Source organism: Giraffa tippelskirchi, chromosome 13 (genome assembly GCF_054371585.1).
Source record: "Giraffa tippelskirchi isolate mGirTip1 chromosome 13, T2T-mGirTip1v1.2.pri, whole genome shotgun sequence".
In the NCBI taxonomy this organism is placed as follows: Eukaryota; Metazoa; Chordata; class Mammalia; order Artiodactyla; family Giraffidae; genus Giraffa; species Giraffa tippelskirchi.
In genome coordinates this window covers 116,097,886-116,118,924 of record NC_137287.1, presented here as the reverse complement: position 1 = coordinate 116,118,924, position 21,039 = coordinate 116,097,886, and the positions used below count along the sequence as shown (strand labels likewise).

Genomic DNA, 21,039 nt, shown 5'->3' with positions numbered 1-21,039 from the left:
AAAGACAAGAAGATGTTGCATAATGGCCGCCGTGTCTCCAGTGGGTCAGGATTTGAGCCTATGGTTATTATGTCAGGAGATGGGGGAATGGGTGCACTCGGTGACCCTCAATCTCTCTTGAGACCAGGTGCCAGAAGAGGAAAGGAAACTTGTCTTCCATGAGCACTTAGTATGTGCCAGGAGCTCCCACATGTTATCTAGTGCATCTTTAGACTCGGGAAGCACTGTCAGTCTCATTCACTGTTGAGAAGACCCAGGCTCAGAGGAAGATAGCTTCTTGCTTGGAGCTAGGCAACGAGTGAGTGACAAAGCAGATGCTGGCACCTGGCTCCTCCTGTATCCAAAGCCCATCACCTCTTCTGATTTTGAAGTCCTTTTCTAAATGATGAGATAGAGGTTCAGATTGAAAAAACCACCAATGACCATGGCCTGCAGGTACAGGGTGGTACAGGCCTCTCTCGAAGCCATGCAGCCCCATGACTGCCCTCCAGCCCACCCTCTCTTCCTTAACCAGAAATGTTATAAGTGGACTAAGTGAAATGAAGTGAAAGTCGCTCAGTTGTGTCCGACTGTGGTCAGTTGGGACCTGCTCGGCCTTTCCCTTCTCCAGGGGAATCTTCCCAACCCAAGGATCAAATCCAGGTCTCCCACATTGCAGGCGGATTCTTTACCAGCTGAGTCACCAGGGAAGCCCAAGAAAACTGGAGTGGGTAGCCTATCCCTTCTCCAGCAGATCTTACCAACACAAGAATCGAACTGGGGTCTCCTGCATTGCAGACGGATTCTTTACCAACTGAGCTACAAGGAAGCCCTGTAAGTGGACTAGCCAGATTCCAAAGACTGCAGAGGGACCAACCTGTGCTTTAGAGTCAGACAGACCTCGGACCATCTCAGTCTGTTCTCCTGGAAAATGGGGAGACATTTACATACGCCACAGTGTTTTCTTTTAAATTTATTTATTTTTGGCTGTGCTCAGTTGTCACTGCTGCGCACCAGGCTTTCTCTAGTTGTAGCAAGCAGCAGTTACTCTCTAGATGGGGTGTGTGGGCTTCTCATTGCACTGACTTGTCTTGTGGTGCATGGGCTCCAGGGTACGTGGGCTCAGTAGTTTCAAGTCACTGGATGTAGAGTGTGGGCTTAGTAGTTGTGGCACATGGGCCATGGTAGTTGCCCCATAGCATGTGGGATCTTCCTGGACCAGGGATCAAACCCACATCCCCTGCAATGGCAGGCAGATTCTTAACCACTTAGACTACCAAGGAAGTCCTGCCACAATGTTAAATTAGACTTCTGCGGAGGCTTGCAATCTTTCACGTAGTAGGCGCTCAGTAAATAAAAGTCCCATCCTCCAGCCTCATAGCTGAGATTCTTGAGAAATATCATCCTGGGATAGAATGATCTGCATGTGTGTGCTTGCTAAGTCACTTCAGTCGTGTCCAACTCTGTGACCCTGTGGACTGTAGCCCGCCAGGATCCTCTGTCCACTCCTTCTCCATTCCAGAACCAGGACCCAGGCGGGGGTAGGGGGGTGGGGGGAGCACAGCAAGCAGCCCCGACCCAGCCCAAATCTGCAGCTCTGAGCTCTGAGCTCCTCCACAGGCTGACCGGCTCTGTCCAGCTCTGCTGTCCCCAGAGAGCAGCCCCTGGGCCCCAGCATGAGCTCTGTGTCACACTTCATGGAAGAATATCAATGACATCATCAATGGGTTTCACTGCCTCCTTTCTACTCCTCACTGGTAGGTGATCCCTGGCCAGAGGCTGAGATAAAATGTTAAGGGCTTCAGGGATGTGATGGAGACCCAGGAGATGGAAAGGGAAGGAGACAATCACTTACAGAGTGTGTTGTTGTTTTTTAGTCGCTGAGTCATATCTGACTCTTTTACCACCCCGTGAACTGTAGCCGCCAGGCTCCATCTTTCCATGGGATTTCCCAGGCAAGGATACTGGAGTGGGCTGCCATTTCCTTCTCCAGGGGATCTTCCCGACCCAGGGGTTGAACCTGTTTCTCCTGCATTGGCAGGTGGGTTCTTTACCACTGAGCCTCTAAGGAAACCCTACAGACTGTGTAGGTCATGCTCCTGTTTCGTCTTTACCGCATCTGTGCCAGGTAGGACTCGATCCGATTTCTCGGGTGGAAAAACAGACCCAGAGGGATAAAAATAACAGATGGTGTGATCACAACATTCATGAGTGATGGGTTCAGGAGACTGGCTTCCTGCACTTAGCTGGGTGACCAAGCAAATGACCTCCCCTCCGTGTTCCTCAGTTTCCTCATCTGATAAATGGAACAAAGAATGACATTTCATTCTTATTAGGGTGGTGATGAAGACTAATAAGATGACCACTGTTACACATTCCCCCAAATGGCATCTATTCCACCAGCCTTCCGGGGAGTGTGTGCTGATTAAATAAACCCGCAACGGATCTGACTGGGAAGTGGGTGGAGTCATCCGAAAAGGGAACCCGTTCACCCTCTCTGGTCCCCACCTCCTGCAGGCAGAGGTGGAGGAACAGCGTAAACAGCAAACAGGAGAGACAGGTCTCCTCATCTCCAGCACTGCCGATGATTCAGGGCCGATGTCTTGAGATAATTTTATTGGGGGTATTAAACTGAGTTATGAGGTTTTTACAATCCAGCCACTTATGAGAAATCTATTAACAGTAACTGGACAGGAAGAAGGCTTCTCAGTGGAGCCCAGGACAGGCATTAATTGGGGCAATCTATAACAGGACGGGGACCCAGAAAGGTTCCACCCGACGCCTCCATTTACTCCCCGCAATTTCTGCTGAGAATCAGCAGACTCGCCAAAAAGAGAGAGATGCCCATTAATCGGCTAATGAAATATGAAAATGTTTATGGGCCATTCAATCTTCCAAATGGCACTTCTATAATCCACCTTTCAGACACAAAGTTCCACCAGCAGAATTTATACCCGGGCTTCTCCTGCATGGCAGGGGGTGGGCTTTTATTCCTCTCCGTGATGACTTCATTGGCACCTGTTATCCTGCTGAGTGAGCTGGGGTACATGGCATCTTGTAAAAGGGGCCTTAGGGATTCTCTTGTTCACACCCCACCTTGACAGAAGCTTAGAGAAGAGCAGAGAGCTGCCCAAGGTCACCTGCTTCCTCGGATGCGTTTTCTTCCGCTCAGAACTGCCTAAGAGATTTGGACGTTGCAGGATAAGGACTTGGGTGTTTCTATGTGGGAGAACAGTCTTTCTGCTGGTTCCTTGCCCAGGAGATCTCGGTGCAGTGAAAACAGCCTGGGTTCTGGAGCTTAGCAGTGCCTGGATTAAATCCCAGTTATATATAGCTAACATTTAGTAATAATATAATAATAATGATAGCTACCATTTATGGGACACTTACTATGTCTCAGGCAGGACTGATTTTCAGCTAGTACCTACCAGCATAGTTGTACCGGTTGCTAAAATAGTGAAGAGGCTCCTTACCTGGGGTAAATAGTCTGTTTCCTCTCCCTCCCCTCAGCTACCTCTGCCCCTCGGATCTCTCTGTGATCCAGCATCCAAAGTGTTCCCACCTGGACCAGCAGGGGCTCTGCTGTGGTACCATTCCATAGGCAGTGCCACTGCCAGGCTGGCTGTTACGTATTGTAAACATCATCTGGTGCCAGGCAAGTGCTAAGGGTCTTATGTGGACTTTAGACTCAGTTAGCCCCCCCATTTGGGCTCCCCAGGTGGTGCTAGTGGTAAAGAACCCCTCTGCCGATGCAGGAGACGTTAAGAGACACGTGTTCGATCCCTGGGTTGGGAAGATCCCCAGGAGGAGAAAATGGCAACCCACTCCAGTATTCTTGCCAGGGATAATCCCATGGTCAGAGGAGCCTGGCGGGCTACAGTCCATGGGGTCACAAAGAGTCAGACGTGACTGAAGCCACTTAGCACGCAGACATGCTACCCTCTAGCACCTCTCGGAGGAGGTGCTATTATGCTCTGCATGTTACAGAGGAGGGACCTGAGGCCCAGAGAGGTAGTGACTTGTGCGAGAACTCACAGGGAGGTGATGCTGGCACCAAGGCTGGACCAAGCTGTATTGCTTCTTTCCTCGGCCATGGGCTCCTCCCAGGAGGCATGAGGATGGAGTGAGGAAGCCCAGGCTGTGGACCAGGCCAGTTCCTCCAGCATTCTGACCTTGAGCAATTCATCCCATTTCTCTAGTCCTCAGTAGGAAAAAAAAAAAATCTGCAAAGTGAAGATAGCAAAACCTACTCTAATAACGATTTTCTTTTTAAAGAACTCTGCACCAAATAAGTATGTAAATTGCTCAGCACACTGCCTGGCACATGGTAGGCACTCCTCCAGTTTGCATCCCCCTTTCCCCTCTGTCCTTCCAGTCCCTGTGCCCACCGTATGCCAAGCCTTGAGGCTGCTCTCCAGATAAGTAAGAAGATACTTCCGGGGGCTCAGAGCCTAGGGACCCTAGGCCTGTCACTCCAGCGAGGGTCATGGACAGCAGTTTGGAAATTTGCTAAAAATGCAAATTCTGAGGGCCCACTCCAAACTCCTTGGGTCAGAATCTGCTTTTTACCAAGATCTCGGGTGATTTGCATGCACATTAAGATTTGAGAAGCATGGCTACAGCGAACGTGATAACGATGGCTTGACGTCTTGCAAAGATCTTGGAGCGGAATGGCAGAGTTGGAGGTGGAGTGGGGGTGGGGGTGGGGGTGGGTCCAAAAAAAAGCTTTTGAGAAGAGGTGGCATTTAAAATTGCAAGATGTGGCAAGCCTTGCAGGATGAGGAGACTTTCAGTAGACAGAGAAATAAGGCAAGACACGCAAAGAAGAAGCAGAGAGGTGTGGAGGTGGCTGTGACTTCTTTGTAAGGGTGATAGGGAGCCATAGAAGATTGCATGCAGGGGAGGACCTGTTCCCATCTGCCTCTGAGGCTGACATCTCTGGCCACAGAGGGGAAGGTCGATTACAAGGGCAGAGCTGGAGCAGGAAGAGCCATGGAGGGCTAGTGAAACATGCCAGACCAGACAGTGAGGCCTGGGACTGGGATGACGTTTGGTTTCCCCAGCCTCACTGTCTTCACTGAAGAATGGGTATATCAAAGAAGAGACGTGCTTAGGAACAGGCCCCCAGTGGGACTTGGTGGGGGAGTGGGGCGCTAAAAGGAGCTCCCACCCCATCCTCCATTCTGCCTTCCTCCTTGCCTCCCCAGATCCACTCAGACTCAGACGAGGGTGACGGGGCCATCAAGTACACCATCTCAGGCGAGGGCGCTGGGACCATCTTCCTGATCGATGAGCTGACAGGCGACATCCACGCCATGGAGCGCCTGGACAGGGAACAGAAGACCTTCTACACGCTGCGGGCTCAGGCTCGGGACCGTGCCACCAACCGCCTGCTGGAGCCCGAGTCGGAGTTCATCATCAAGGTGCAGGACATCAACGACAGCGAGCCCCGCTTCCTGCATGGCCCCTACATTGGCAGCGTGGCCGAGCTCTCACCCACAGGTGGGCAGTGGGCTCTGGGGGATGGGTTAGCCAGCAAGAGGGGAAGGGGAGCGGCCAGGTTGAGAGAGGGAGCCTGCTGGGGGGAGGGGAGTCAGGGTACAGCTGTGAGTCCAGGTGCCCAGGCACAGTCCTGGACAATCACTTAGCCCAGGGCTCCTGGTAGAAACTGGAGTCTCGGGCTGAGGAGCAAGCCGGTCACTACCGCCTTCCCCACCACATTAGCCTAAGTCATCTGCAAGCCAGGCTGGACAGGGAGCAGTGGCCCTAGGTCCTAGAACACATGCCATCACTTTGGCCAAGGCACTGCCTCCCTCTTGGCCTTCCAGCTCTGCAGCTGCTCGTCAGAGGCCAGAGGAACTTGGTTTCTTGGGGAAAAGTGCAGTCACCCTTGGCTTCTCTAGATGGGGCAAATTGGTAGGTAATGAGCGAGCAGGCGGTGATGGAAGAGAAGGGAGTGAACCAAAGAAAACAGTGAGCACAAAGAATGGTGGGAGAATAGGGAACAGCGAGGGTGTGAATGTGGGTGTGGGTTGGTGTTCACACACACACACACACACAGAGGTGTGCTGGTGTTGTCTGATGTGTATACCATATTCTCATGCGTGTGCAGATGTGCACAGCCTTTAAGACCTGTGCATGCATTTGACAAGTTATGTGTCTGCTGAACGAATTCATTCATTCATTCATCTAACAAATATGCATAGGCACTGGGGACACAGCGAGGAGAAGGCAGACCAGCCTCTCTGCTCTCGTGGAAGGGATATTCTGGTCAAGGAAGACAGGCAGGAAGCAAGTTAACAAACCGATCCTGGGGCTGGGAAGAAGACACTGAAGCAAAGACTCGAAAGAAGTGAGAGCCTGCACCCAGGGAACAGCATTCCAAGCAGTGGGAACAGTATAAGCAAAGGTCCCAAGGCTGAATTTCCTCTGAGGGGAAGCCGAGAGGAGACCAGATCAGGCAGCCATGTGATCATAGTCAAGGTTTTGCCTTTTATGCTCAGCAAGCTGGGAAGTCAGTGGAGGGGCTTGTTCAGAAGAGTGACATGATATGACTTAATTTGAACAGGATCTTGTGGCTGTTCCGTGAAGATTAGATGGAGAGGTGGGGGAAAGGCAGAAGCAGATAGCTCGTTGACAAGGATATTGCAATTACCTAGGCAGGAAATGATGGTAGCTTGGAACAAGGTGGTACCAGAAAGGGTACTGAAAAGAGGTCCACTTCTAGATATATTTTGAAAGTAGAGCTGAAAGCATTTGCTAATGGATTGGATGTGGCGTGAGAGAGAAAGAAAATTCAAAGATGACTACTGAGATTTTGACCTGGGCAATTAAATAGATGGAATCTCCATTTACTGAGATAGGAGAAATAGTGGGAGGAACAGATTTGTGGGGATGGAGGGAAATCACGAGTTTGGTTTCCAATGAACTAAGTTGGAAGTATTTATTAGAAAGCCAAGGAGAGATCTTGAAAGAGGCAGTTCAGTATCCAGTTTCAGCTGCAGGGTCTGAGCTAGAGAGATAAATTTGGAGGTTATCCATGGCAGAGACCCAGGGAATACTTAGAAATCAGTTTTGCAAGTGGGGAAACTGAGGCTCAGAAGAACCATGACAGGTCCCAGGTCACACTGCAAGTCAGAGGTAGCTTATGAAGCCTCTGATTTCCCAAGTCCGGCAGTCCTTACTCCTGGACTCAAACTCTGGCCAAAAGAGACGTAGTCCTGTCTTTCTTCATCCAAAACTGAACTGCATATTTCCACATGGAAAAGCCAGAAAGATGGCGAGAGATGAGGCTAGAGGAGGAAGCTGGACTCATGCAAAGGACTTGAGGGAAGAAGGTAGCCTGGGAAAAGCTTAAGCAAGGAAGTAAGTGGGCAGACTTGCATTTTGGAAGCCTCCCTCTGCCTCGGGGTGGAGAGTGGCTGGGAATGAGGGGTCCAGAGGGAGGTATAGCCCCATATCCCCCATGCTGGCTTGCTCATCACCACTTCACTCTCACTTCGACTCTGAGAGGTTGCACGACTGATGTCAGCATCCCCATTGAACAGATGGAAACACCAACGCTCAGAGAGAGGAGATGATGTGACCCAAGGTCACATAGCAAGTCAATGACCAAGCAGGTCGTTGGGCTGGCCTCCCAGGCTTTTGGAGTGGCTAGGTTCTTGTGTCACTCATGGGGAAAGTGAGACCAAGAAAAGGGCAAGGACTCATTCAAGGTCACCCAGAGAGTGGGAGGCTGAGCCAGCCCCCAGCTTGATGAGCCCAGCCTCAAGGAACCCCCGCCCTGTCCCACCCCCGTCTCCTGGTCCACTGACTCTGACATTCCGCTCAGGAAAAAATGAGGATTTAACTCGGACAAGCCGGGGGAACCCAGGAGAGGGGAGGAGGAAGCAGAAATTAAATTAGTTTATTTCATTTGAGCAACTTTTTGAAGGAAAAGCAAATCCGACACTTGGGTGCTTACGGAGACTCCAGGCAGCTTTGAAAATCAGTCACAATTACTGAGCCTCCTGATCTGGGCTGAGGGGGGTGGGGCCGACAAGCAGCACTAGGGTGTGGGCAGTGGAGATCAGAGAGAGGGGGACACAGCTTGGGACATGAAAGGCAGCAGCGCTCACAAATTAAACCACTCACAGCTTAAAAGGGAAGGGAAGTGTGCCGGGGGCCTCCAACGAGCCGCGCTTCTGAGGAGGAGCACGCCAGCCACACTGAACCTAATGCAGCAAAACGGGTCCTGCATCTGATGGTCAGGAAGCCTGATGCCCCGCATGACCTTGGGAAAGTCCCTGCTCTTCTCTGGGCCCCAGGCCCCACTCTGAGCACAGAGCGGGCTCATTCATGCCCAGATGTTTATTGAGTGCCTGCTCTGTGCCAGAGACTATTTCAGGCATCGGAAATTCTTAGGAAGCCTACATCTAGGGCAGGGAGAGAGATAGGAAAGAAAGAAACAAGTCAAGATACAAATACACCCTGTGGTGTAAGTGTTGTGAGGACCAAGGGAATGGGGACTTATATCGGGGGAGTGTTATTTTAGACAGAGGCGTAAGGAGAGACCTTTCTTTTTTTGTATTTATTCATTTATTTGGCTGCATCTCCGCTGTACCACATGGATATTTTGTTGTGGCATGGGGATTCTTCAGTTGTGGTGCAGGCTTAGTTGCTCCAAGGCGTGTGGGATCTTTGTTCCCCTACCAGGGATTGAATCCACATCCTCTGCATTGCAAGGCCGGTTCTTAACCACTGGACCACCAGGGGAGTAGGGATGTGCCGGCCTCCCTTTTTTATAAGACAACATTTGAACAAGGTCTGAAGGAACCAAGGGAATGGACCAAGAGCTATGTGAAACTCAGTTCTCAGTTCAGTCGCTCAGTCGTGTCCGACTCTTTGCGACCCCATGGACTGCAGCACACCAGGCATCCCTGTCCATCACCAACTCCCAGAGCCTGCTCAAACTCATGTCCATTGAGTCGGTGATGCCATCCAACCATCTCATCCTCTGTCATCCCCTTCTCCTCCTGCCTTCAATCTTTCCCAGCATCAGTCTTTTCCAATGAATCAGTTCTTGGCATCAGGTGGCCAGAGTATTGGAGTTTCAGCTTTAGCATCAGTCCTTCCAATGAATATTCAGGACTGATTTCCTTTACGATGGACTGATTGGATCTCCCTGCAATCCAAGGGACTCTCAAGAGTCTTCTCCAACTCCACAGTTCCAAAGCATCAATTCTTTGGCACTCAGCTTTCTTTATAGTCCAACTCTCACATCCTTACATGACTACTGGATAAACCATAGCTTTGACTAGACAGACCTTTGTTGGCAAAGTAATGTCTCTGCTTTTTAATATACTGTCTAGGTTGGTCATAACTTCTTTTCCAAGGAGCAAGTGTCTTTTAATTTCATGGCTGCAGTCACCATCTGCAGTGATTTTGGAGCCCCCCAAAATTAAGTCTCTCACTGTTTCCACTGTTTCCCCATCTATTTGTCATGAAGTGATGGGACCAGATGCCATGATCTTAGTTTTCTGAATGTTGAGTTCTAAGCCAACTTTTTCACTCTCTTCTTTCACTTTCATCAAGAGGCTCTTTAGTTCTTCTTCGCTTTCTGCCATAAGTGTGGTGTCATCTGCATATCTGAGGTTATTGATATTTCTTCCAGTGATCTTGATTCCAGCTTATGCTTCATCCAGCCCAGCATTTCTCATGATGTACTCTGCATATAAGTTAAATAAGCAGGGTGATTATTTATAGCCTTGAACATACTCCTTTCCCGATTTGGAACCAGTCTGTTGTTCCACGTCCAGTTATGACTGTTGCTTCTTGACTTCCTACTCTTGCATTCCAGTCCCCTCTAATGAAATGGACATTTTTGGGGGGTGTTGTAGGTCTTCACAGAACCATTCAACTTCAGCTTCTTCAGCGTTACTGGTCGGGGCATAGACTTGGATTACTGTGATACTGAATGGCTTGTCTTGGAAACGAACAAGGATAATTCTGTCGTTTTTGAGATTGCATCTAAGTACCGCATTTCAGACTCTTTTGTTGACTATGATGGCTACTCCATTTCTTCTAAGGGATTCTTGCCCACAGTAGTAGATATAATGGTCATCTGAGTTAAATTCACCCATTTCAGCCCATTTTAGTTCGCTGATTCCTAAAATGTCGATGTTGACATCTCCTGTTTGACCACTTCCAATTTGCCTTAATTCATGGACCTAACATTCCAGGTTTCCTATGCAATGTTGCTCTTTACAGCATCAGACTTTGTTTCCATCACCAGTCACATCCACAGCTGGGTACTGTTTTTGCTTTGGCTCCGTCTCTTCATTCTTTCTGGAGTTAATTCTCCACTGATCTCCAGTAACATACTGGGCACCTACTGACCTGGGGAGTTCATCTTTCAGTGTCCTATCTTTTTGCCTTTTCATACTGTTCATGGAGTTCTCAAGGCAAGAATACTGAAGTGGTTTGCCATTCCCTTTTCCAGTGGACCACATTTTGTCAGAACTCACCTCCATGACCCGTCTGTCTTGGGTGGCTATGGCATGGCTCATAGTTTCATTGAATTAGACACGGCTGTGGTCCATGTGATCAGATTGGTTAGTTTTCTGTGATTGTGGTTTTCATTCTGTCTGCCCTCTGATGGACAAGGATAAGAGGCTTATGGAAGCTTCCTGATGAGAGAGACTGACTAAGGGGGAAGCTGGGTCTTATTCTGATGGGCGGGACCATGCTCAGTTTTAATCCAATTTTCTGTTGATGGGTGGGGCTGTGTTCCCTCCCTGTTGTTTGACCTGAGGCTGAACTATGGAGGAGGTAATGAAGATAATGGCGACCTCCTTCAAAAGGTCCAATGCATGTACTGCTGCACTCAGTGCCCCTGACCCCACAGCAGGCCACCTCCAACCCACGCCTCCGCCAGAGACCCTGGTCACTCACAGGCAAGTCTGGGTCAGTCTCTTGTGGGGTCCCTGCTCCTTTCTCCTGGGTCCTGGTGCACACAAGGTTTGTTTGTGCCCTCCAAGAGTCTGTTTCCCAGTCCAGTGTAAGTTCTGGCGTCTCTATGGTGGGTTAATGACGACCTCCTCCAAGAGGGCTTATGCCATACCCAGGTCTGCTGCACCCCCTACGGCAGGCCACTGCTGACCCGTACTTCTGTAGGAGACACTCAAACACAGTTCTGGCTCAGTCTCTGTGGGGTCTCTGGGTCCTGGTGCGCACAAGGTTTGTTTGAGCCCTCCGAGTGTCTCTGGCAGATATGGGGTTTGATTCTAAACGTGATTTGACCCCTACCATCTTGCTGGGGCTTCTCCTTTGCCGTTGGATGTGGAGTATCTTTTTTTTGGTGGGATCCAACATTCTCCTGTCAATGGTTGTTCAGCAGCGACTTGTAATTTTGGAGTTCTCACAGGAGAAGATGAGCGCATGTCCTTCTACTCCACCATCTTGGTGAGGTTCATGTGAAGCAGTGGTTTTCAGAGTTTATTGTACATCCAAGTTACTTGGAGGACTTGTTAAAGCACAGAAGGCTCCCCTCTACCCCCGGGGTTTCTGATTCAGTGTTAGTCGCTCAGTCATGTCCCACTCTTTGCAACCCCATGGACTGTATTTCGCCAGGCTTCTCTGTCCATGGGATTCTCTAGGCAAGAATACGGGAGTGGGTTGCCATTCCCTTCTCCAGGGGACCTTCCCAACCCAGGGTTGGAACCTGGGTCTCCTGCATTGCAGGCAGATTCTTTACCATCTGAGCCACCAGGGTAGCCCAGTACATCTGGGCTATTAGAAATGTTGGCGTTTTTAACAAAGATGCTGTCAAAGGTGATGCTGATGCTGCTGGTTCAGGAGACACTTGAAGAACCAAGTAAGCCTGCACCACAACTAAAGAATTCTTGCACTGCAACAAAAGATCCACAAAAACTAAGCTAGAGGAAGAATGTTCCAGGAAGAGGAAACAGCGAGTGCAAAGGTCCTGAGGCATGATGTGTTTTATCATGTTTGAGGAATAGCAAGGAAGTCAGTGTGACTGAAAAGAGGAGTAAAGGAAGGGGAGAGGGTCCAAGGAGGTCAAAAGAGATACCAGAAGCTGGACTGCAGAGGACTTTGTAGCTGCTGAAAGCTTTGTGGTTGTGCTTTGAGTAAGACAGGGGGCAGAGGAGTTCTATGATCCAACATAGGTTTGAAAAAGATGATTTGTTGGCTGAAACTAAGCTATATGGGTTAAGGGTGAAAGTAGAGGGATCAGTGAGGAGACACCTGTAATTGGGGCAGGAGGTGATGGTGATTTGGATTCTTGATGTATGTTGAATGCAGACCAACAGGGTTTATGAGGGATTGGATGAGGGGAGTGAGAGAGAGAGAAGACAAGGATGAGGCTGAAGTTTTTGACCTGAGCAAGTGGATGGATGGAACTGCTGTTGCTGACCTGGGAAATGGTCCAGGAAGAGCAAATTTGCAGTGCAAGATTAAGACTTCCTTATTGGACATGTTTAGATTGAGATGTCTACTAGAAATCCAAGTGGAGTTGTCAAGGGGACAGTTAGATCTCTAAATCGGGAGGTCAGAAGCAAGATGAGGGCTAGAGTTACCACTTTGGAAGTCATCGGCAAAGTGAGAATTTAAAGCTTGAAGCTGGGTGAAATCAACGAGGGAGTGAGTTTTGGTAAGGAAGAGTTAGGCTAGATAATCTCCTGATGTTGGGGGTCCCAGATCTCTTACGTAGGTTGGCAGAACCTGACCAGTGGACAGCAAGAGAATTTCACAGGGCTCCCATGCCCAGTTCAACTCCACCTACTTATTAATGCCAACTATGTGTAAGACAAAATCCTTGGCACTGTTGAGGATACAGAAATGAGGCGTTAAATCCAGCACACATCTATTACCCACTACTTTATTCTGGGCACTGCTAGGGATGTAGAGATAAGTAATTGAATTAAATCCACAAATGTTTATTAGCACCTATTATATATAAGGCCTTCAGTGTACTTGGGTCTGTAGGGGTTTCAAAGATGAGTCACCCAACTAAGCAAACATTTATTAGTACCTACTTTATATATATATATATATTTATATATATATATATATATATATTCCGAATGGGATAGAAAAATAAGCAGTTGCTTTAATTCAGTAAATACATAATAGTTCCTACTATGTATGTGGTCCTTTGCTGGGTATGTGAGGATCCAAAGATAAGCAAGATACTGCCACTGTGCTCAAAGTGTTAGCAGATCAGTTTCATCTCTGGTGCCAACTCTGATCAACTGGTCGTAGGGCTGTGTTGAGGTGTCTGAGGTCTCATTCAGGCTTAGCAGAAAAGAATGCCACAATCTATTAGTGATGTCTGCTGGGAGCAAAGGAAAGAGACTATGGAGGCACATATGCCATAGGATTGGCATTGCTGGACCATGAGATTGGGGCTCAACAGACTGTGGAAATGGACAGGGGCCCTGCCACAGCCACTTTCCCGTGTATTCCAATCCCTCTGTGAGCAGAATCTTTAACAGATGAAAAAAGACTCTTTGGTAGTACAGTCTGCACTTCTCGGGACATCCACTAAATAATAGCTATCAGCCAACACTGTTTTCACAAAGCTATTTCCCTTTATTCTCACAATCCTGGGGAATAAGCAGGGCAGGTATTACTGTCCTCATTTTACCAATGAGGAGATAAATGCAGAGAGAGATAAAGTAACTTGCCTGAGTTTCCATAGTAAGAGCTGGAGCTGGAACCGGACCCAGAACCTGGATCCAGAACCTAAGCTATTTGCCTCAGTGGGCATGAGAAACAGTCACAACCATCTCTTTAGTGTGCAGAGGACTTTACAGCTTACAAAGCACTTTCACACCCTTAATCTCATTTCATCCTCCCAGGAACTCTCTTGGGTTAAGCGTCAATACTCTCATTTTACAGCTGAGGAAACTGAGGCCCGAGAGGGGAGGGGGAAATAAAATCGGGAGGATATACTATCAGATTCCCAAGGCCTGTGCTTGAGAAGACGGTGGCAGAGAGGAGAGGAGGAAGGCAGGGGGCAGTATGCTCCCAGAGGTCCTGTTTGGGGAGGGCAGGGCAGGCTGGGAGCCTCTGACTGTCCCACCTGCAGCTGGAGAGAGTGTGGCTCAACAGCCCTCAGGCCCAAGCCAGGAATCAATCACTGGCCTCTGCAGAGACACCTTCTAAAGATGTTTTTAATTAAAGTCCAGGAAGATCTATATGTGCAATATCTCCTTGCCTAGCAACGGCACTGGCTCTCACCACCCAGGATGGGGAGAAAAGGGGCAGGAGGTTTCTGGTGGAGAGAGGTGGCAGAGAGGAGCAGATGCCCTGGCTCCACGTCGTTCTCTGTCTTTTCCATCAACAAATCCCTCAGCAAACACGAGCAGCCCCTCTCTGCCAGGCCCTGTGCCCACGTGTCAGTGAGTACAAAGGTGACAAATGTGTCATCCTACCCTCAAGGGTCTAGCACATAGTAGGCACTCTGTATTTCTTGGGTGACTGAATAGAACTGAATCACAAGCCAAAAATGTTTGCTTTCTGCAACTGGCCAAAGGATACTACTGCAGAAACTTAGGATGTTGCCCCGAATAAATGAGGTGACCAGACTACTCCACAGAGGGTCCCATCTAAATGTGGAGAGGATGAAAGAGTCAATGGGACTCAATTTGGAACAAAAGGAAAATCCCCTTTCTCAGGGGGGGTAGATGAGATCCACACACACACACACACTCAAGTGTTGCCTGCCTGGGTGAGTCCATGGCAACCTCTTTCTGCCCCCGTCTCTGTCTCTCTCTCTCTCGATATATATATATGTGTATCTGCCTCTTTGACCCTCACCTCTCTAGCTCTATTCTAATTTCTCCCTATGTTTCTGGGTACCTCTGTTTTTGTCACTTTCTCTCTGTCCATCTCTCTGCATCTGTTTCTTGTTTCTCAGTCTCTGACCCACTTTCTTACCCCATCTCTGTATGCTGCCTTCTCTGTCACTTGTCTCTTGACCCGCTTCCTCCCCCTCTATCTTCTGACCCCCTTTCCATGCAACCACTTTCCTGCATCTCCCGTGTATCATTCATCTACATTAGGCTGCCCTGATTGGGCAGCCGGAAGCAGAGTTGAGGCCAGTGCAGTGAGCCGGCATTGTAAGTGATGAGCAAAGAGGGAGTTGGCATGGACAGGGGGCGGAGGTAAGAGGGGGAGTTTGAGAAGGGACTTGTTTCCTCTGTAATCTGAATGTTCCCAGGGACTCGACAAGTGGTTTTTAATTTTTAATAGAAAGCATTCCACGCAGTTCTAGCAGCAGCAGGGGGTGGGACTCATTTTTCATAAATGTTTGAGAAGCTAAATGTGAGCCAAGGGTTTCCCTGGGCCCAGCAGGGCAGCAGAGGGAGGTAGGGAAGAGGCAGGGTGATCATAATTACAAACATCTTCATAATAATGACACTTGGTCACCTCGGTTGAGGACTCTGTTCTTTTCCAGAGCGTTTCATCTCTTTCATCTCATCAAGGGGTCTCTCTCACCCAGGATACAGGAAGCATAAAGTGTTATCTCCATTTTACAGAAGGGGAACTGAGGTCCAGTCAGGTTGGGTAGTTGTCCCATAGCCACACAGAGAGCCAAGAACAGGGCTGGAATGAGAGTTTGTCTTCAACCCCTGACCTCTACTCCACATGGCACCACTTTCTCCTTGAGCAGCTTGGGGTCCTGGGGCCCATGTTTGGGCCTCAGTTGGATTTCATAAATAGCAAGGGTTAAAGGGAGAAGAGAAAGCATTCTGACCTGGGAGCCAGAGCATGGATTCTAGTTCTGGCCCCATGACACACCATGTCAGACCCACCCATTTAAACTAGAAATGAAGGGTGGGCAAGCCCCCGCCCTCCTGATACTGGTGCCCAGGAGTCTCCCACTCAGGGGCAAAGACACAGCCCCAGAGATCTTCTGACCGTATAGAGAGAAGAGAAAGGAAGAAACTCTTATTGAGCGCTTACTAAATGCTTGGCTTTACCAGCCTCTTAAGTCCATCATCTCTAATCCCCATAACATCTCTGAGAGGCAGAGTGTGACCCTCTAACTTATCAGTGAGGAAAAAGGTCAAACAAGGGAAAGACTTGACTGAGGGCACAGAGTGAGGAAGTGGTGCGATTTGAACCCAGGATTCTCTGATGCCAAAGTCCCATGTCTCCATGAAGTTGTGAGGGGCATCTCTTTGTAGGAGTGTCCAACTTCTCATGCTGATTTGGTGGCTTTGTCATCCTTGCTACTTCCTTTGGTGTGTCAGTCTCAGTACAGGCACAGTGAGTCCAGGAGGGTGACATGCTGGCTACAGAGATGTGGGTTGGAATCTTTTCCTACCACTTACTAATGACTTAACCTGGGGAAAGGCACTGAGTCTCTCTGTGACTCTGTTTCCTCATCAGTTCAATCAGGGGTTGCATCTAGGGCATCAGTTCTCAGTCTGGAATGCACTTCAGAATCACTGTTGGAGCTTTTAAAATACCCTTGCCTGTGCTCCACTGCCAAGGGAGTGCTATTAAATTAACCTGGGTTGGGGCTCAACATCAGTTTTATTTTAAAGTTCCTAAGAGATTCTAATGTGCAGCCAGTTTGAGAACCACTGGTTTCTGTGCTATCCAAGGAGCAGACTTTCCATATCCAACATTCTACATGGAGCCCTGGAGTTCTGAGATCCTGTTTAGGCAAGAATCCTTTGGGCAATCCTTCCTATGCTAGTCTGGAATTAGGCCCTTAACTCATATAGCAGAAGGGCTGGGGCGGAACCATGGACAGCGAATGGCTCACTCTAGCCAATCCCAGCCCTGCTTCTGAAAGTCCGGGCTTGAACTAAATACCAAGGAGGGAGAATCCTGAACCCAGTTCCTTGCTCTCCCGCTGCTCTTCCTTTCTCTCCTTTCTTTGACTCTTCTCTCACTTGCCTGTCTACTTCTCCTATTGATCCCCACCCTACTACCTTATAAGGCAAGATACATGTGTGTTTTGACATCAGATCCACCTGGGTTTGAATCTTGCCTCTCCTATTTCCTTGCCAGATGAATTTAGCCAGGCACTGTCCCAGCTGTTGAACAAGGAAATCTATTTGAGTTCTCACAATGGTCCTGAGTACCCCCATTTCACAAATGATGAAATTGAGACAAAAGGGGTTCATTATTAAACTTCACTCAGCCTCCATTTCCTTACCTGCAAAGTAGAAATCTTAATAGAGCTTACTTCAAGGCTCTATTATATGAATTCCATGAGATACTATGCATAAAGGGCTTATTACAGCATGTAGTGCAAAGTAGTTATTTAGTAAACCTAATCTATCATTATCATTGAAGATGTTTATGTAATAATGGGTTTCATTATTATTCATTATTAATTTACATTGTCACCCTTTGCCGTGCATAACAGTTTCCTCATCTGTAAAATGGAAATGATGCAGGAGTATACTGAAGTTGGCTTGTATCAGCTCATGAAAGCCAAACATTGATTTTCAGGAGTTTCATAAGCCACTTGATATCACATTGGTAGTTTGAAATTGGCCATGGTGAGAGTATTTACACTGTAGAAATCATCAAACACTACAAAGCAGGGCGTTTATCCCCACCCCTCCGTCCCCCAGAGCCAATGGTTAAACATTTGCCAGCATGTCAATGCATCTACCTCATAGAGTTGGCATGAGGACTGAAGGAGAGAAGAGCCGTGATGGTGCATTGTAAAATGCAATCTGCTTAACTTAGGGAGATGGCACAGAGTGGTCCTACAGCATCCACAAGCCTGGCACCCATTTGTCTGCTGATTCTGGGGAGCTGCTGACTTGTGAAGGAGGTGGGAGGGAGTGTAGGGCCTGGGGAACCAGGGGTGAATCGCTGACCCTTCACCATCCCCATGCATCCACATTAACTGTAATGGCTGCAATAAAGAACCCCAGATTGGGGAAATGATTCCATCATCCCTGCGGGAGTCCCTGGGATACAGCCAGGGAGAGAGAGAGAGAGCTCAGCCATGTCCCCGGGGAGTCACTCAACCCAGCATTGTGTCTTGCCCAGGGGGTGGGGGCAACAGCAGAGGAGAGTGACAGGGAGATCCTCTCTCATAACAGTTACAGCAGCCACTATTTATTGAGCGCCCACCATGAGCCTGATGCTCTACCTATTGCCTCTCATTTCAGTATGTCTGTGAAGGAGGCTTGATTGTGCCATTGTATACAGGCATGCAGTGCCTCCTGAGAAGACAACAACAACCTGCCTTTATTGAGTTCTTAGTGGGGGGTGCGGGTAGAGTTAGGTGCTGTCCTTGGTGCTGAAGATGGAAGTCTATTTGAATTCTGAAATCGATCCCAGGAGTCTGGTGGTACTCTCACCCTCTTTCACAAAGGAGGAAGTCGAGGCAAAACCAGGGTTCATGACAGGCCCAAGGTCAAACTGCTAAAAAGTGGCAGAGTCACTGACTGATTCAGTACACCAGGCCACCATCCAGAGTCACCGTGTGTGTCTGTGCTGACTCTGGCTTCCCACTACTTTGTCACTCTGTGCCCCTATTCAGGTCTTTCCTCCTGTTTCCCCCACCTGTAATTTAGAGAGGTCCACTCTGCCTCTCAGAGATGCTATGAGAATTAGAGATAATGGGTTTAAGTGGCTGGTGAAGCTAGGCATGCAGTTGGTGCTCAGTAGGGTCTATTACTCTCTCTTCTCTCTGTTTAAGAGGAGGGGCCTGGGATCATGCCCTTGCCCTGAATAGGAGACCTCTGGTTACCTAGCATCAAGAGGGAGGAGGCTTGCCCAAACCTCTTCCTTTCAACTTCTCCAGGCAACTCTGATATGGTTGATGCAGAGCTGGAGCCGCCAAAGAGAGAGGCGCATTGCAGGGCTGGGTTAGAAGGCTGGGAGGAGGGACACGGAGAGGGAAATGAGAAATGCAAAAGAGTGAAAAATAAATACATGTGTCTGTCTGGAATGATCGAGGGCCCCAGGCTGGAGGCGGGAGAGGCAGGCGGCAGTCTGGGCTCAGCAGAATTGCTGCAGTAGCACTTTCAGAGCCTCACTCATTAGCCAGGCAGTGAACTGGCCGCACCCCCCAGCACGCCACCGCGCTAGCCCAGACAGCCCAGCCCACCAGGAGGGCTCTATCCGGAACCTTAGCAGGACACCCAGAAGGGGGCATCTCCTTGAAGTGATGCCTGAGTCTCGTCCCCCTTGGGTCCCATCCCAAGCCTTCATGACTCCCTCTTGGGTCTTATCCCCTCCTCTCTGGAAAGGTTCTGGTGGACCACTCAGTTTAGCCTGTCCCTCCATCCAACCCCTCCCCGACTCCTTCCATCATCCACACCCTCTCCAGCCTCATGTCCCAAGCTCTGCTTTCGTCAAATTGAACATGATGTCAAATTAGAGCCATCTCTGGGACAGGCCGAGAGAAGCTCCCAGTTTAATGAGGCAGCGTCGAAAATCAATAACTTAATTGCAGCTGTTTGATGGACTTTTATCCAATTTATACTCTCCCCAGCAGCCTACGTGCAGAGCATGAGGAGAAGTGTGTGTGTTGGGGCTGGGGACTGTCTGGGCACTTGGGGGGAGGAGCAAGGAGGGCACCGAGGACCACAGCCAACTACTTCCCAAAGCAAGAGCTCGGTGCTGCTGTTCTTCTGCCTGGGGGCCAAGAGACACTGGCCACTGAGTCCCAGTAAGCTTGGTTGTCCTTCTGCATTGACCTCCATTGACATCCTCCTTGGTGGGGATGGGAGTATTAGAGGGTGGGAGGAAGGAGGCAGAATTTCCTCGAGAAATCGGGAGGAGCTGGGATGTGTAGAAAGACCCCTGCTTTGGGAGTAAAGTGCGTGGTTTCCAGTCTCAGCTCTAACTCTGACTGTGATGACCTTAACTGGTGAAATTAACCATTTCCACCATCACTGAGAGACGGCTCTGAGCCCGTTCATTGTACACTAGGAATTTAAAATGTGTTCCATCATGAACAAGAACCAGGATTGTCCTCATTTTGCTGGTGAGGAAACTGAGATTCAGAGAGGCTCTCTTCCTTCGCCAGAGTCCTGCGGCTGGGAAAGGAGATTTGAATCCAGAGCTGGCTCCATGGTCCTGCTCGTGCTACTGGGAAGGCCTCCAGATCTGGAAGCGGGTTGGGGCCTAAAGCGGACAAGGGGACTGTGAGGGGATTGGCTTCAATGACCTCCGGCCTAAGTCTCCTTTCGCAGCTTCTCGTGGGTGGGGAGAGGTGGAGAGGACGAGCACAGCGGCGCCAGCTGACCTGTGTCTCGCTTGGTCCCCCGGGACCCAGGCACATCGGTGATGCAGGTGATGGCCTCGGATGCGGATGACCCCACGTATGGCAGCAGCGCTCGACTGGTGTACAGCGTGCTGGACGGCGAGCATCACTTTACCGTGGACCCCAAGACCGGTGAGGGGCAGGGCCAGCCCAAAGGGGCGGGGCCGGAGGCGTGGCATAAAGGGCGGGGCGGGGCCAGGGAGGCGGGCGCACTTCTGCTCTCAGCCTTCCAACCAACAGTGCCGAGGTTGGGACAGGATACCGAAGCATCTCATGGGATCCAGGAGACCCCAGGGTCGCGGAGAGGGAGGGCGGCCAGGCAGGAAGAGAGGACAGAGCAGTAGGGGGAAAAATGGAGTCAGGGGCACCTGCAAGACTGACACGACAACCAAAAGGTTGGAGGCAACCACTGTGGGCCTCCTGAACGGATTTCAGAGATCTGAACTCAGTGGCCCCTCACCTTGGCCTGGGAACTAAACTGGGGCAGACGCGTCCGCAGTCCATACGAGTTGGCCATGGTCATAAGTGTAGCTGGGGGCCGGCAGGTAGCGGGGCGGGGGGGAGGGGTGGGAGGGCAGCAGTGAGCCTGTGAAGGGCACATTTTTGGCAGTTGTGAAACCTCTGTTCAAGTGACAGTTGTTCAGGATCTGATGGGAAGACAGAAGCCGAGACCGTTAGGGAAGGCCGGCTTCTTGGCTTACTGCTCTCCCCACTACCGCCAAGCAATGGTACAGCATCCGCCCCACTGTCCACCGCTTCACCCGCTCTGAGGCTGGAACCTGAATACATCCCGGGGTGGGGGT

At 49.7% G+C, this 21,039-nt stretch overlaps 1 protein-coding gene across 2 annotated transcripts in view; it reads left to right on the top strand.

Annotated features, from left to right (window-relative positions):
• The window catches only part of CDH22 (cadherin 22), an 80,307-nt gene that overhangs the window by 6,346 nt on the left and 52,922 nt on the right, over positions 1–21,039 (top strand). For both annotated transcript variants that reach the window (XM_081553425.1, XM_081553426.1), the window contains exons 2-3: positions 5,187–5,481; positions 20,249–20,368. In XM_081553425.1, coding sequence (XP_081409551.1) covers positions 5,187–5,481; positions 20,249–20,368 — 415 coding nt within the window. The remainder of the gene's footprint in view (positions 1–5,186; positions 5,482–20,248; positions 20,369–21,039) is intronic.